Genomic DNA, 17,933 nt, shown 5'->3' on the forward strand with positions numbered 1-17,933 from the left:
GTATGTGTGTGCTTCTTGAGGGAGGTGTTGTATGTGTGCACGTGAGTGCAGATGCCTGTGGAAGCTAGAAGAAGATATCAGATGCCCTGGAGTTGGAGTTACAGGCAGTTGTGAACCATCCAACATAGGAACTAACTTGGGTCCCCTACAGGAACAGCATGTTCTCTTAATCACTGAGCATATGTTCAGCCTCCTTGTTACCTGTATTCTTACCTCCTTAATTTCATCCTCACCATGTCTTTTGTGTTTTGCTTTTCTTCTAACTGGTTCATTATAGTAGCTCCCTAATTGAGCTCTTACCTTTGTTCTAGTCACATTTTTAGGTGCTGTCCTAGATGCACTTTCTTAAAGAATACTAACAATCACGGGGTGCTGCTGTTGAGGTCTTTTAATAGACTTGGCTGATAGTGTAGATAATAGAATAGCAACTTAGTGTGGACTGTGGGATTCTTACCAAGTTCTATTGCTTACATATCCTTTCATTTAGTACTGCTTTATATAGCATCCTACCTAAGTTCTAGGCAAACTGGATGGCTTCTCTAGAGGAATATTGCTAGTCTCTCTGTGCCCAGAACAAAGGCTGCCTTTGCTTGGAAGCTTTCTTCCCCTATATCAGTGGGAAGGCATCCTTTCCTAAATCACATGGTTCTACTGCTCTCTTATCACACTGTCTATATAAGGTCATTTTGGTGCATGGCTTCTGTTCTGTACCAGATTCTAAGCTTCTCATGAGCAGAGATTACATCTGATTTTGGTGTTTCTCATAGCTTCTTGTACTTGGTGTGTGAGGCTTGATAAATAGTCCTTCAACAGTCAGTAAAAAGGTTTAAATGATTTTCTTTATGTTTAGTGGAAGAAACTGGAGTTGAGCTACTGGTTGGGGGGTAGCCTAGTGGTAGAACCTATGTTTGGCAGCCCCAGTTTCAAACATCCTCACAATTCTTTGCCCCCTAACTGAAAAAAAGAGACTGAGTGGACTGGTGGTGTAGTTTAATAGGAGAGTTTCTGCTTTAAAACAAGAAGCTGTGTTCAATCCCCCTGCCATGTTACCTGTCAGTGAGTTATTGTTATTCTGCCTCATTGTTTATTCTCTCATGGTTCATGTATTTAACTGTTGGTGTTGTAACCTTAGTGATTGACTCTTTTTAAAAGTGTTTGAGTGGTCAGAGGAATATGTTACATTTTCAGTTTTGAAGATAAAGTGTCTTGATATAACCAGTGTTTCTGTATAATACTGTCTGCAGAGTATATGTAATTTCTTTCCTCTTCCAATCTCTCAACAGGCACGATTTGTGCCCTCCCCACCTCCAAATTGCCTCAGTTACAAGTCAGAGGGCAGGCTTGGTGATCAAGACTGGCAAGCACATTTCAAGGTCCCCTGCTGTGGGGTTGATCCATCTCAACTTGAGGTATGTTGTTTCTTCCTATTAAAGTCACTTAAATGTGCTCACATGCTTTGACTGTCCTGTTGAGGCTCTTCCACATATTAGTCTTTCTCCCACCCTTAGTAAATGAATATATTTATTTGCTTCCCAGCACTTTGCCTCTGAAGAAATTAAGAAGTAGAATTCTGTGGCAGTTATTTGAATGATTTTGACTGTGATAAACTGTCTTCTTTTGTTTCATCTTCTTTCTTCCCCTCCCTTTCCTTTTCTTTTCATCTTCATCTTTTTTTAAACATAGTTTCTAGGGCTGATTTATTATCATCATCTCTGTTTTTAGTAATAGACTTGGTACTAGTGGTAATCTTGGAGAATCGAAATACACACACACACACACACACACAGAGAGAGAGAGAGAGAGAGAGAGAGAGAGAGAGAGAGAAGACTGGTGAGTTTTCACAAGGTGACCCTAACCAGGACACCAGCTGGATGGGCAGATAACATGGTTGTGTTTTCAAAGCTTCCTGTCTGCTTGCTCCCAGCTGATGCCCTCCACCAGGGACCCTCACCACACAGATGCCCTGGACTTCCAGTTATTCTTCCCATTTTAATTTTTTTTAATTTGAATACCTATCTGCAAGTTCATTCAAATTTTCCTTGCATCAGTATTTTTCCATTTAAAGGTATGTGTGTGTGCTTATGTGTGTTTGTGAATTTTTATATGTAATTGTTTGTCTGTGAGTGTATGTGTTTGTGTGTGCTCATTGTGTGTATATGTGTTTGTGTGTATATGTGTTTGTGTGTGTTTGTATATGTGTGTTTTGTGCCTATTTAAAAATGGTCTTGGCATTTTGAAACTTCATTTTTACATTTCACCATTTAAATTTATTTTTAGGTTTGAGAATTACATACATTGTATTTTTTATTGTATTTTTTTAGTGTGTTAACTTTAAAGTGTTGTATTTTTTCAAATAATTGTAAGGTATTGAGCCCATCCTTGTAATGTGGTTTCTTGTGTGCAAGTGAATCTCAATCTTCCTTCCTGACAGTAATTTAAACTATTATTATGACATTTTTACTGGAGCTGCCAGCATCTCGGTCTACAGTTTTTAGAAGGAAGTAAATAAAAAAATTAATATTGTCTTTACAGTCCTGCAACTTTCATGGTCATATGAAAGTAATTCCCCAGTGCCCCTCCCTGCCCCAGCCTGTTGGATTTTTTTGTTTCTTTTTTTTCCCCCTTTTTCCTACTCATATTCATTTAAGGAAAGATACCACTGATTCTTTTAGAAGATTTTCTCAAAAAAAAAAATCAACTATAGCTTGTGGTATAAAGAAAGCTTTTGCTACTGCTTGTACCCACAAAAAGATTAAAATCACTTTTCTGTTTTTAGATCAAAACAAGGTAGGGATAAGGTTCGTACTGACCGAAGATGCTTTTTTGAAACATAAATCTTGGTTCCAAGGTAGTCAGCCATTCCTTAGCATTTTGTAAACTATCTTATTTACTATACTGTACCCAAATCTGTCCATTTTCATATTTTCATAGTATCAAAGGATTATAGCATTTGGGTACTTCCTTGAAGTGTGTTACAGAATTGAGCCCTTGATTAGGCTGTCAACACATGCTACATCTCAGTCACTGTTAGACAAGTGTCAACTGGAGCAGTTTCTCTCTTTTGGATGAAGCTTTTAGGTAATATTTTCCTATGGGGGATGTTAATGTCACTGATTAAAGTGTCTCAACCTTTATATTAGGGGGCTTGTGTTTCTTTTCTAGTCACATAAAGATATTTTTAATGCATAAAGGTTTCTCTGTCAGTGTTGGTCACCATTTTTCTTCTTTTTTGGGGGTACATGGCATTTATTATTTCTGTCTTGTGCACTGATGTGGTTGGTGTTCCTGTGAGTATTTAGTATCCAGAATGGTTTGGCAGAAAACTAACTAAAAATGAAGGCATGTATGTGCTTCTTACTTACAAGTTGGACCATGATCTTGCTCTGTGAAATATTCAGGCTATTCTGGCTGGAGCTGCTATATGTTGAAATGCCCAGCCCAGCTTGTCAAAGCCACCTGGCAAAGGTATAGTTACAAATATGAAGTAACGTGTGCATTCTAACACAGGCTCTTGGAGGAGAGAGGTTCAGGAATTGAGACTCCCATCAAAGATGACAACATGATTTTGTTCTCCTTTCCATAAAGATCCTTAAGTGAATTTTGAATTAGCTAATTCATGGACTCTAGACCTAAAATCTTATCTTAAGGTTTTAGTAGGAAAAGCAATAGAATAGATGCTGATATAGTTCAGATCACTTACACATGACACTTGATTACACTCAGTTCTTGGCGTGCATGAATCATCTTTTTATTGCTATTTTTCTGTTTATCTCTTTTATTTTTGAGACAGGATCTCACTGTGTAGCTCCTGCATAGTCTGGAACCAGATCAAACTGTCCTCAAATTTACAGAGATCTGCCTGCCTCTGCCTCCCAAATGTTGAGATTAAAGGTTTGAACCACCATGTCCCTCCTGCCTGTGCATCTCTTGTTAACCTGAATTAAAGACTGCTATATGCATGTTTGGGTCAGTCATCTAACAAACTGAAACAAGAAAAAGAAATGCTAAATAAGCAATTTTTTCAAGGTCCCTTAAAATTTGAACATGAGGATCCACAACTTCCAGATGTTATTGCTTGAGAACACTTGACTGTTGAAACACAGTGTGTCTCTAATCTCTTACTAAGATAGTAATGGAAAGAAAGGAATTAGGAGCAAGCAAGGATGCAGGTGTAAATATTATGTGACTCGTAATTGTGAATATGATTACCTTTACATTAAAAAGATGGTTCATAGAGGCAGGCAGATCTCTGTGAGTTCAAGTTGAAGCCAGGCTGGGCTATATGGTGAGTTCCAGGACAGCTATGTAGAAAGAACCTATGTTAAAAATAAATCAATAAATAAAACAGATGAACCAAAAAAAAAAACCCAAAAGATGGCTGTTCTTAAGAACTACTTAAAAACTACTTTTAAATATCTGTTCCTTTCCCTTCACCACAACATGCACATATAATGCAGTAGGTATTATTTCTTCTGTGTATGTGCTTGTGTTTGTATGTTTTGAGGGAGATGAATACTTTCATCAAATCACATTTGTGACTCAAGGAAAAACAAACAATATAGATAACTAAATAATTATAAAGCAAACACAAAAATTTGAAATTTAAAAAAATCAAAATTATTATTAGCTTTTTTTCTGTTCTTTTATAGTGAGTTGGAATTTTCACTTCTTAACTTCACATAGGAAATGGAACTTTGCACGATAAATTGGGTTTTGCAAGGGGAAAGGCCGATGTCAACTTTCTTCTATGGGAATATGGAAATTTGGAAGGATTATCTGTTCAGAGTAGTTTTCCTTTATTAACTCTCTCTCCTTTTTTCCACTTAAGACATCTGTTAACATTTCACACAGACCAACAGATGTTGCAAAGCAAGTCCCACACTTTGTTCTCAAGAAAAATGACATTTCCTCAATTGCCTGCCCCACCTCTGTGACTGAGTCCAGCCTGCTGCTCCTGCATAATCTGCATATATTAAGTTATGTACCTTAATGCATCAGGAACTCAGGCTTCAGCATTATTTTATATGTTGAAGTTGCATTTGATTAGTGCCTAGTTTACATGTTGCTTTAGAGGTCTGAGAGCAAAAACATTAAAGCTTCCTTTGAGAATGACAATCTGATTCTCTACATTAAGATTAGATAGCCAGTTAGCTTTTTTTTCTATAAAATAAATGAATTAGAAAAGGCTTGAGTTGTTTCACCATGAGGAAGAGCTGATTGTCATGCGATGTGGAGCGTCATTTTTATTATTTTGGCAAGAACAGGGACAGTTTTGTCTTGACAAGCCATTAGATGAATACCAGCATGTGTCACATGAAAAACCACTGATCTTTAACCCAGCTCTGTACTTAACCAAGCTTTGGAAATGAATAGTGAATAAAAGAAGAGCAAAGGCCAGTATACTGTCATTACAGATTACAGAATCTGCTAACAGCTGCTGAACTGAACCCAGGGAATCACAGGTATTGCTCCATAAGCCATCAGAATTCCTGGGGATGCTTCTTAAATTGTGTCCACAACCATACATTTATTTTATATTTGCTCAGGATTTACATTGTTGAAGTCACAGCTAGGGGGGAACAGCCCTCAAGGGCTTTCTCAGCTCACTTTTTTGGAGCATGAGAGCCTAGCATAGAGCTATGTCTTTTACTGTTCCTGGCCATAGATTGACTTTAGGAAAGCAGAGAGTTTTAAAGAAACTAAATATTGAGAAGAAAAGTTAAGCTGGGCATGTGGAGCACACCTTTAATCCTAGTACTGGGAAGGCAGAGACTGTTGGATCTCTTGAAGTCAAGCCTGGTCCTGGTCTATATAGTGAGTTTCAGGCCAACCAAGGCTACATATATGGATTATTTCTCCTTTAGAACACACACACACACACACACACACACACACACACACACACACACACACACACACACAAACAAGCCTATTCCAAAAGCACATGCAAACCAGCCTTCTTTGACGTGGTCCTTCAGTAATTGTGGCTAACCTTCACACCAACATGTAGTTTTTGAGGAAATAAAAGGAAAGATCCAAATTTACCTCACTTCCCAAATATTGAAAAGATAGTAACATTTTAAGCAGCCGCTTGTGGGAATTTTGCTTACAGAGCTAACAGGAAAGAACACACCGTCTTACTCTGTTGGTGGAATTGCATTGTGCCTCCCTGTAGTCTTGTTATTCCACACTAACTGAAATGCAAATTCTTTGTTAACTAATTGGATCTCATTGAGGGTACATGCACAGTGTGTAGCTATGTGCAAAAAGGTTTTAAAAAGTAAGGATTTCCTGTGATTACAACTTTTAATTACTACCCAAATTATTGGCATTTGGTACAGGCTTAGTATATATGCCTGACTTTTTAAAATATTACTTAGAAACATGACTTATGAAAAGTTTAATAAGGCACTAGCTAAAAATTCTAGGGACAAACATTATTTGTAGCATATACAAACTGAATTTTACTTAAATTTTTCAAAATTAAGTTGTTATATTTAGAATCCGGAAGCCAGTTCATTGTATCGAAGGCATAATTAATAGTGCAGTTTTTTTTTTTTCCTTTAAACATTTTGAATGTTAAAGTATCATCAGTCAATGCTGTTTCCTCTAACCTTGTTTTGTCTCCTGGTCCTATGTTACCACTGTAAAATGCACTTAAGATTCTTTTGTGTTTGTGTATTGTGTCTGTGTGTTGTTATGAGGGGTAGCTAGTCCTAGACCTACAGAGTCTTCAGGAGCGTGAGGACTGGTTGGTGCACTTCCTAGTTTACACAGCCCATCTCTCCCTGTCAGCAAATGAGAGCAGAGTCATGTGACGTTTCACACTTGTGATCCCTTAACCTGAAGTACATGACTTAGAATCCAGGAAAAAGAAGTCATTGTGAAAATGATATTTATCCCAATTGCCTGGTTGTAAATAACTTGGATACAAATTATTCCAGAGAGTTATTCTGTAACCTACAGAGTATAGAACCAATGGAAAATCTTAGAAGTTATCTCAGTGTCTTGGTTTTGTTGTTTGTTTGGGACCTGTGTCTTTAAAATGATTCAAATCTCTCACTGGCTAGAAGACTATCCTGAGGTCAAGGATTCTATACTTTCCCTATGGAAATGTATGGCAAATTCCCATAACACATTCTGGGAATTTCTAGAGGGGTCAGGTTTTTGTTTTCTAAAATTTTATTAAAAGAATGATAGAATCTTAAAATTTTACAAAGCATAACAAATATTCTAGGTTTGTGCTATATTTTAACACATCTGTGGTTAACTCTTTGGGTTCTCCTCTGTTAGAACAGAACTTTCACTCTTTTTAAACTGGTCTGAAGAGCTAGTTAAGATTCTGTTTGACAACATCCATCTAGCAGGTACAGTACTGTGTATTCATTGTGATTTTCCTTCTCTGTCTTACAAGGGCATCCTGGTGTTTTTAAGGCATGGCTATGCAGGAATACTGAGGTAATAGTTATGCTGCAGACTTGTTCAGTTTAGACTTGTAGTCTGCATACTCTGGGTAGCATTTTGTCAGAGGACTGCTGGCTGGGCAGACCGGATTTGGATGTATTAGCTAGTCAGCCTAATAACCCTGTACAGACTGTATTGATTTTCTAGGAGAGAGTTTATGAACTAAATAAACTTGGGGTTGGTGTCTTAATAAACTGCTCCTCTCAGTCTGTCACATTTAGTTATGGAGCTGTGCAGTTTAGGGGGAAAAAAGGCTAATTCTGTTACAGATTGTTCACAGCAGGGTCTCCAAATTAGCCCTTTGTTTTGTAATGCCACCTTGCTTGGGCTCGAGTTGAGCACATTTCTCAGTTTTGCCCTAATGAGTTGCAACACTGATAATGTGGCTGATGATCTTTCATTGATTTCACTATCACTTGCTTGTCTGGTAATTGATCCGTTGCTGAGCCTCTAGTTAATTATATCGGCTTTGACATGGCCCGGTCCATGGGGAATTTCAAGTCTTGCAGAATAACAGTTTTAATAAAAGAGTCTATTACTGCAGGTGCTTGCTGCTGCATGCCAGTTGATTTTTGTGTGGTGTGTGTGTGTGTGTGTGTGTGTGTGTGTGTGTGTGTGTGTGTGTGTGTGTGTGTGTGTACAAGTGTGGTGGGCGGGGGGAATACCTGGGAAAGAAGATGATCTCAGAACTGAGAGAAAAGGGGTGGGGGCTGGAAAAATAGAAAGAGGGAGTGAGGGAGAGTGAGGAAGGAGGGGGAAGGACTAAGAGAAGGGAGAGAGCAGGAGAGGCGAGAGAACAGGCAAGCAGAGCGATACAACAGTGCTTGAGTGGAGCGAGGAGGAAGCTTGCTATTGACAGTGTCCTTAAGCCTCCCACAAATAACAGCCATTAGTGGGAAGGTCAGGAGCTGAGCAGGCAGCTTGACTGAGGCACTGAGTGCCACTTCAGAAATCAAGAGGCTAGCAAATTTTAGAGGGAGTTAAGTGGGTAATAGCAGTAAAGGTACAGTCACCATTGACAATTGACTCATAGGGGCTTTTCCCGCCCTCCCCTGCAAAAGAATATTTTTATTGACCACAGGTGGACTTAATATATTTTAAGGCAACAATTCTTTGGGTTCTTGTTTGTTTCCTTTCAGATATTGAATTTGCTTCTTTTGAGACTTTTTTGTGCTTAATGGTGGTGAACTGGAGGGAAGTTTAACAGAAAAGCTTTCAGGAGATGTCAGTTCTAGAAGGGAAGGCACATTTGTGTCAACATAGTGTACGTTTTCTCATCTTTTCTCATTGTCCACTAATGACACAGGGCTGCCATTGAAGCGCTTTTCTGTTTCTTTTGTTGTTTCTGAGAGGAAGGTTTATTGTTATTCTTTAGTTAAGAAGGAGCAAGCAGAGTGGTACATTTGTCCTCAGTATTTGTAAGTGGCTGAAGATAAATGTTCCTTACATTTTAAGTTTAGGAAGGATGGCTTTTTCCTGCTGACTACTTTTATGAGATGGCATGAATTTAGCTTTCCATTTTGAAGTTACAATGTTTATGTACAGTGGATTTTGTTCATTCTGCTTTTCCATAAATAAGGTAGATAAATGTTACTTAATAAATAGGTGTTTATTTTAAAAACTGGTTTAATTAAAAATACAACCCAATATCAAGGTTATATTTCATCAGGTAGGGAAACAGAATTTTCCACATAGATCCTGAGTGAAAAAAAATGGTGGTTTTATATGCATTACTTTTTGCCTGAAATAGGACAGGCTTTTTTTCTTCATATTTTGCCTTTTTTTATGATTTTAAAGGATGTTGTAGATGCTTTACCTGAGAACTTTAACAAAGGAATTTATTCTGCTTGTGAGCTTTAAGAAAAGGAATTCATTTTTCTCCTTTGCATTCAGCTTCTCCTTACTTAACCTTCAGTTTGGTAGTTAATGGCCTGAGGTGCTAGATATTAAGTAATATGTGTTTATTTTTGCATATGTTTACTGTACATCTTCCATGTTTAACTGGTAGGTTTACTTGTTCATGTTTTAGAATATAAGGACAAATCTCTGTACATTATTTTCTGTATGCATGCTTATAAATAGCTCAGGGTGTACTGTGTGACTTGTGGCAGCTAATATTTAGACAACAACTGGGCAAACTTTATATTCTCCAGATGACTACTCGCTTCCAATATAATTAAAAATATTTAAGTCTCACAGTTTTACAAGTGTTAAAGCAAAGACTGGTGCCGGATATAACATGTTCTAGCAGAGAGCATTGTTGGGAAAAATTGCCAGGGAAGGGCCCTGGCTTTCCCTGGCCTTGTTGACAGTGACCGTGGCATACATAGCTTGGAGTGTGCATGAGTATGTATCTATCTGTGTATCTGGAGAGATGTTAGTGCAGGGTGTCATTTGGTGTCTGACAGTGGAACAGTGCAGTTGACTCCTAGCTCTGCTATCCAATGACATGCAGTGGCTGAGGGTTTGAAGCTGATGGTTGGGTCTCCAGTGCTGCCTGCACACCTGACAGGCAGCTGTTAAACCGAGCAAAGGCAAGCTCGGGGAGTCACAATCTATGCATAAATGATAGGGATATCTGTGCAGAAGGTGCGAAGGAAGCTCTGACCCCCCTCCCTCCCCCAGATCTCCCCCTTCCCAAATGAAATGCACAGTTCAGCCAGCTTCTTAACTACACTATACTCCTGCTACTGGCTGCCAAGAAGCTCAAAAAATCCACCTTCACTTTTCAGTCAGAAGAGGCAGAAGTGGATGTGAGAGAAAGAGACACACAGAGAGACAGAGAGCCAAAGAGGCCAAGAGACTTGACTTTAAGAGACTCCTGTACTGACAACTCCATGCAGTTCGGAACCAGAACGACTCCGGCTGAACCAGGGTTCATGGGGACATGGCAAAACGCTGATACTAACCTCCTGTTCAGAATGTCCCAACAGGTAAGTTACTTTCAATTTTTTTTTAAAGAAACCTCGAGTTGTTGTGTGCCCTTTTCTCCCTACTACTTTTGTTTCTAAATGTTTTTGAAATTTAAAAAAATACATATTTTCATAACTGTGTTACTGGAATGTGCAGTGCTACTTCATGGCTTCCCCAAGGGCTCCTTAAGGAAAAGGGGAAAGGACATTGAAGTTAGAGAAAGCAAAGGCATTTGTTGGAAAGTTTCACAGTATGCAGGCTAGGTCCTGAGTCCTTAATTTATTTCTTTGTTTCCGGTTAAAAAGAGTAAAAGCCACTACTCAACAAATGTATCTTTCTGACTGTGTGAAAGACTTGGTCAAAGTGTCTGCCATCTCAAAGTAGGTCTGGTGGCCGAACAATCCTAAAACACGGGCCCCTCACAGCAGCGGGTGTGACTTCTGGTGTCTGGAGCAGCTGGCCTCAGACTCCGAGCGAGGCTATGCGGGCTTCCCTGACGGTCGGTCGGTGGCCGGGTCAGCCCGAAGGGCGGCAGGCTGCGCTCCTGCTGGCTCGCTCGCTCTCTTGCTCGCTGGCGGCCTCCGCGCCGGCTCTCCGCGGCTGCACTCTCCCCGCGCTCCCCTGGCCGTGCGCGCTGCAGCCCGCTCGGCTTGCCCCGGCCGCCCGCCCCGGCCGCCCGCCGCGGTGCACTCACACTCGGCGCGGCCCCTGCGTCCTCCCGGAGCCGCTCCTGCTCCTCGCTCAGTCGCGGGCCGCAGCTCGGTTGCTGCCCTGCCGGGAGAGCCTCCGGGAGAGCGCCAGGCCAGCGGACGGATAATTAATCACCGCGGCCGCCGGTACCCGGCGCTCGCTGGATGATTCGCGCCCTGCGTGCCGGGCTCCTCTTGCACAATTGCTGGCTCTGCGGCTCCGTGGGGGAGCGAGGGTAAGAGGAAGCGAAGGGGAAACAACCCAGAAACTTTCCTCTTGGACTGTGCTCAAGTGAGGGAGGGAAGTTCCCTGGTGCCTCCCTCCTAGACACGTCTTGCTTTTCAGAAGCCTACTCCAAACCCATACAAAGCAAGAGTTAGTTTATCATCCACACAGCACTAAAGTAGTACTGACAAATACACTGAGATGTTAAATAGATGGCGGCTATTTCAAGATTGGTTATTGCCACACTCGATTAAAAAATACTGCAACTGCTTTTTAATAGACCTCCTTTGTATGTAAGAGTTCTCGGAAATTGAATACTTTGGGATAGGTTTTAAAATGTTTGGTAATGAAGTAAAGAAAACCATTTGCAAGGCTGTACACTGTCACAAGTTTAGAAATAACATTTGCCAAAGACAGGGCATGGAGCCGGGCTTTTGTAATATTTAATGGGGAAACTGTTTTATCAACCAGTTTTAGATAGGAGAATTGTATTTGAGTAAGGTGTATTTTGACATCCTGTAGAGGGACCCTGATAACAGCTGATACAGTAAGCCGAGATTTGAATGCAATCAGCATAAACCCAGTAAGCCACTCTTTATGTACAGTCCCATTCCTTTGCGTGAAAAGTTCGTTCCTTGTCTAACAGAGATGCTCCTTGCCATTGCAGAGTGCTTTGCTTTGCGAGGTGTTTTTCTGAAGCACTTCTCTGTCTGGGTTGTTCTTGTCTTTTCACTAGAACCTAATAACTCGTGCCCCATTTTTAAATTTAGATATAACCGTCAGGGTTTTCCTTGAGTTAGTGGAGTGTGTATGCACATGCATGCTTTGAAAGGTTAGATTGCTTTAGGTTTTTCCCTCTAGTGAAAAAAGAGTTAATAAAACAGAGATAATGATCAATTGATAAATGGCTATTGAACCACATAGATGGTGTTAGATTGCTTCTTTGGCACTAGCCCATTTCCAAGTAAATTTGCATCTAAGGAGACTTTAAGTGGTGAAAAACATTTAAGATTAAAAAATAAAAGCAAATTACATGAAAATAGGTCAGAATTATGAAAATAGTTCGAATTTCTCATAGAGGAGCTTGTTTGAGCAGCCTATCAGATGTTTTCTGTGTAGCTGTTTGTGGGGGATACAGAGGTCTGTTTTGTGTGTACCTGTATGAATGCATATGTATAGTTAACATCAGTGACTGTGAGGAGAATAAATATATAGGGAAGACATTTATGCTTAATGATGCCCATAAATAGAGTCTTACAACAAAGGAAGAAAATCACAATTTAAAAAAGTATTGTGATCTATTTTATTGCAGTTTATTATTTTTTGTAGCTGTTTTGATATAGTTAGTGATACATAGCCTTCCATTTATTTTCATGGCTACTAAATATTACCTTGTGTGCATTTTGGAAGTCATATAGCAGGGGATATGAATTTACATGTGTGTATGTGCTTTTCTTTCTCTTTCAAGGTTGTGTAAGCTAAATTCAACTCTGTCTAAATATAAAAGTCTGTTCTGTTCATGTTTAGTGTGTGTGTTTTCTTTATATGTAGTTCATCAGTGCTGGTTCAGTGTGTGTGTGTGTGTGTGTGTGTGTGTGTGTGTGTGTGTGTGTGTGTAGCACTTCCTGAAACGCTATCTCTTAAAGCCAACAATTTTGAGAAATAATAGTTTCAATACCCACATTAAGCCAGCTTTTACTGAAGGTAAAAGTTTTTCCAATTTAATCAGGTATGCAGAATTCTGTGTATCTAATTTTTAGGACAAAAAGGGTTTTTTGTTTTAGATAATTCATTTCTAACTAAAAATTTAGCTTATGAAGGGAATAAAATCTATTAGATACATTTTTCTACTAATTTTATAGTAGGATAAAACTAACATTTTATTGACTACTTTATTAAGCATTAGACAAGACTAACTAGTAGAACCAGTGTAAGATATGTCAAGACCGAGCTGTAGAGAGGTCACCACATATGGTGTTTAGCTACAGAAAACGTATGCTTGGGCATGTCTGATGAACACTTAAGTTTAATGATCTAGGTCTGGGTCTTCTAAAGGTAAGCTAGGAAGGTGGGCTGGAACACTCTTTAACTGGTGTCTCACCTGACTGAAGTTAGATATCTTTCAGTGTAAATCCTACCTTCTATCTAATATTAACAAATGATTTAATGGTCTAAAGACTCAGACTCAGTAGAATTAAATATGTTCCCCTTAAGGCTTTAGATATGGCTTCTTGGCTTCATTTCCCTATCTTACATTATTTTCTCTAATATTGAAGTATATAATTGTTTTTTTTTTAGAAAAAGAAGATTTTTCTTGTAGACAGATATTTAAGGACCTTGAAAGGTGTAACTGTTGACTTTTGTAACTGGTAGTTCTGGATTCAGTTTGATCAGTCACAAATCAGTAATGCCCAAAATCATTTCCTCTTTTTCCTTATCTCCTATAGCCCCAAACCTTATTTTGCTCAGTATAGATTGATAAGGTATTGTTAAAAAGAAAAGGGGGTGGGTGGTGTTAGTGGAGAAAGGAGCTTGTTTTGGAATTTTTTTAAATTACACTTTAAAAGGTAATTTTGCTACCTATTTATACTTATTTGTATATTTGAGAAAGTAGCAAATAAAATCTTTATAACTTCCCCCAAGAGAAGGTATGATCTATTTGAAATCTTTTAAAGAAATGACACTGTGCAGGTAAATGGTGATAGTGTACTTTTCATGTATTAGCAAGGTGTTCATGCCTTTTATTATTGCGGAGGTATAGTTAACCTGTTTCAAATAAAATGTAGATCCCTTAGTAAGGCCTCTTCAGAGCAGAGTGAAATACTAAGTTAGAATTACAAATGACTCTGTGCATCATTATGTAGTAATTTAGGATTCACCCAATGATGTAACAAAATTAACAACATAATTTCATTGTGAAACTGTGTCTTATTAAAGAACAACTGTCTGACATTCTCTTACAGTTGCTTTATTTAACTTCATGCAAATATTATTAATAGTGACATTTTTCTATTGTGCATTAGATTCTCTCATTAGCATGATGTGTTAGTTATCACCAGAGAAATCATCTCCTAGATAGGTGAGGGACAAAATCGAGAAAGCTAAAAATTAAGTCAGTGATTTACATTAATACCAGACCATCTGCTCACTAGAGATAGGGCCGAGTAAACTTTTTGACTAGTATAAAACCCAGCACTTTCCTGTGAAATGATTTAAAACTATTTAATAAATAAATAATAACATTTTTGGAATCCATTTACAAAAGGGCTCTATATGAATTTTTCTTTTAGTAGTCTTTTACTACTTTCAACTCATCAAGACAAACACAGTGTCAGTCATAGGATTTGTATTTAAAATGAAAATGATGCATTTTTCCTGTCTTCCTAACCCTCCAAAAATGATTCGAACATTTATTCACTAACAATTTAAAAGAGTCATATACAGTATTTCTTTTAAGTCAGATGTCTTAATTATGTGTTCTGGCTTGGTTCTTCTTTATAGTTCATGTAATATATTTTTATTCTAAAGATTCTCCCTCAAAAATAGACATCCGTTTTCACATAGGATGAATAGTCTTATTTAATCAGTGCCTAAGTATAGCAGTTGATAGTTAATGGTCTTTGAAAATGACTTTTATTGCCAGGCAGCATCCATCCCCAGGTTTCCTCTCCATTTTCTCTTTCTTCCTTTTTAACTTTTCCTTCTAACAGTTGGTGTATTTGGGTGATCATATCCTACTTTTAAAAAAGACTAAATTGACAAAACCAACCCTTATGCTAAAATAAGTGTTTATATTTGATGGAAAACAGTTTTAGCTTGTTGAATTAGCATGCTGCTAGTTCTGTTTTGGTTCCTTCTCTAATTTGAAGTGTGTGCTTTATTTTGAAATGTTCATAATAGGTACATATTGAAATGTAAGGTTTAACATTCATTTTAATATTGTAGCATACAGGTAGGAATATTTGGATAATTGTTACAGTAGTATTGAACTGGAAATTGTAGCTAAGATGCAAGTACCTATGTTTCAGCCTTTACTTTCAAGTTTGTGTTAGCTTGTGGACTTCACTTAACAGGAGCTGTGTAGTGTGTAATGAAAGGGGAATGCAGGAGACCATGTGATGTTTCATGTGTGTGTTACTGTAACAAAGCATTCACAAACATAATCTCAGATGAGTACACACATGTATTAACTCATTCACAAATTTAAAGCTCATTTTTGACATGCATCAAGTAAAATGAATTTGAGCATAATTGGGGATAATTTTGAAATTAATTTTTCAAATTTCTGTTATCTGTCAACAAGTAACTTACATTTATATTATTTGTAAAGCCTTTTTCTAAGGTGAGTCAAGTAATTGCAATTGAAAACCAAATCTGTAAAGGATGGATATCTGTACTTGTGGGCGTATTTAGTGTTTATATTTCTAAGTGTATATTTATATTCACTGATAGATACAATTGTATATAGCTTTATAGAAATTGATTAATGCAACAGGACAGACTTAGGCTTCCACTGTAGCATAGCTTTCTATTCCTGTGGCAGAGATAAGAGCCATGACAATCCCTCCCTTACATATTAGGTGCTGAGCAAGGCATCTCTGGGAAGTTAGGGCCAAAGTGAATGGGTCACAGCCAAGGCAAGATTGCAAGGATTCCAGTGATAGTGAAAGCATTCAAGTTTGCCAGGTCGCTGTGACACAAGGAGCTGATTCCAAAGGAACAGTCCGTTACTGATAGTGAGATGGCGTCATAGACTTCAGTGAAAAACAAAAAATCCTAGTATTTCTTCTTCCCTACCTTATGCATTTCACAGACTTAATTAAAAGGAGACACAGTGGGCATTGCTGTGCTCAGTTTTCAAGGATTTGAGAGCCTATTTCTTATAAGAACATGCTTGTGTACAGCTAACTTAGTTATATGGACTAGAATATATATCAAAAAAAAGTATAAGGAGAAAAAATTGTCATTTGCTTTTATCTTGTATTCCTAAGTAAACTAGAGCGTTTAAATTGTTTTTGGAGCTAACTCTCCCCCCCCCCCATCAGTGTATAATGAGAAAACTTGTGGGAGGATGGAAAACAGTGAATCCTGGGATACCTTTTTCAGTGAAAGTCATTTTCTCTAGAATTCACTGTTTGTTGTTGAAGGACATGGAGTATAATGGTCCCAGGGGTCCTTGTCTGGGAAGGTTGGAGGGAGTCTGATGTGATGTGCGTGAAAGCATGAGTTCTGTTCCATGTGCAGATCCGCTTGTGCCTTTCGTGATAAACGGTTGGTAATCACTAACCACTGTACTCTTGGCTTTGGCCAGAAGAGTGTTTGGGGTTGTAGGGAATGATTGATGTCACCCACATCTGCCAAAACTGATGCCATTCTCACTTCCAGAAGAGCAGCTGGCGTCCACATTTTGCTAGGTGCCCCTCATCCACTGAATCACCTGGGAATCAGAGGCAAAGGGGACTCAAATAGCCTTTCAAGGAACTTTGGCTTCCAATAAGCTTAAGAAAAATAAAGGAAGAGGAGAAAAAATAGGAACAACATCCTTTAGATCCTGTTGTATAAACAAAATAAGGAGTACAAGGAGCTTTCTGTAGACAATAAACTAGTAAAGACACGGAGAAAATAGGATGAAAAAATTATCCTGGGAAGAAGAAACAATGTATGCCAGTGACATCACTAAGATGGAGCTTGGGGCTGAGGCTCCAGCCCATATTCCCCCTCTGAGCCTGGCCTACACATCATCTCCATCCCCAGGCTTAAAAGCAAGTTTGGAGTATAGCAAAAATAAAAGTATTGATTCGTTTTTAATTTGTAACTTCCCTGTAGGAAGCCTCGCAGATTTCATAGTGTACATGCAACCCTCTGGTGAAACATTTATGACTGGAGTTGACTTGGGTGAGGATAGAGAGCAGTGTCATCCTGTTGGGACACAGCAAACATCATTTTGTGCCACAGAGTGCAGAGATGAGAGAGCACTGTCTCCTGTCTTCAGAGCTTCCCTTAATGGGAATACCACAGGAAAACAACACATTACTCAAACTGGCGCGTTCAGAAATCAAATTCTCAGCTTATTAATCATCATTCTAATTAAGAAAAAGAATTGATCCTTTAACAACAATATAATATCCTTTTGTTTTTCTTTAATTAAGCCCATCAGTTTCTCATTTCTCTCTGTAAAGGAAGAATAATGTTGAACTGTAGGAAGTTACTCATTGAAACCACTGATTCCCTTGAGCACATCTGACATCTTACTTACCCAGTCCTTTGGAATTGTAATGTTGCTCTGCTACTGTCTTTAGGGTTTGTATGTCAGAGAGGGGTGTTGACTTATAAATCTTGTTCCTGTTTGGCTGATAGACATTTACTTAATGGCCCTACTACAAGGTTAGTTTGTTCTTACTTCCTATTTTCTCACAGCCTTAATTTGTTTCTTACTTTATTCTCTTTTCCCCTCATTTCCCTTATTTATAAAATAACATCCTGATTTTTCTGCTTAATAGAAAGGAATGAAAATGTGCTAGAAAATAACAAACATTGAAAAAGGTTCCTTTTGCCAGTCTGTCATCCTGACAGAAGTTCAGGAATGTGATGCCATCCTCACCCATGTGTGATGATAGGACCGTCAATTGTATTACTATAGA

General features: G+C 38.5%; 1 protein-coding gene across 8 annotated transcripts in view; it reads left to right on the forward strand.

The window, feature by feature from the left end:
• The window catches only part of Bnc2 (basonuclin 2), a 403,916-nt gene that overhangs the window by 118,471 nt on the left and 267,512 nt on the right, over window positions 1-17,933 (forward strand). For all 8 annotated transcript variants that reach the window (XM_035439815.1, XM_027400355.2, XM_035439816.1 and 5 more), the window contains 2 exons: window positions 1,284-1,409; window positions 10,197-10,397. In XM_035439815.1, coding sequence (XP_035295706.1) covers window positions 1,284-1,409; window positions 10,197-10,397 — 327 coding nt within the window. The remainder of the gene's footprint in view (window positions 1-1,283; window positions 1,410-10,196; window positions 10,398-17,933) is intronic.

Source organism: Cricetulus griseus, chromosome 2 (assembly GCF_003668045.3).
Source record: "Cricetulus griseus strain 17A/GY chromosome 2, alternate assembly CriGri-PICRH-1.0, whole genome shotgun sequence".
Classification (NCBI taxonomy): domain Eukaryota; kingdom Metazoa; phylum Chordata; class Mammalia; order Rodentia; family Cricetidae; genus Cricetulus; species Cricetulus griseus.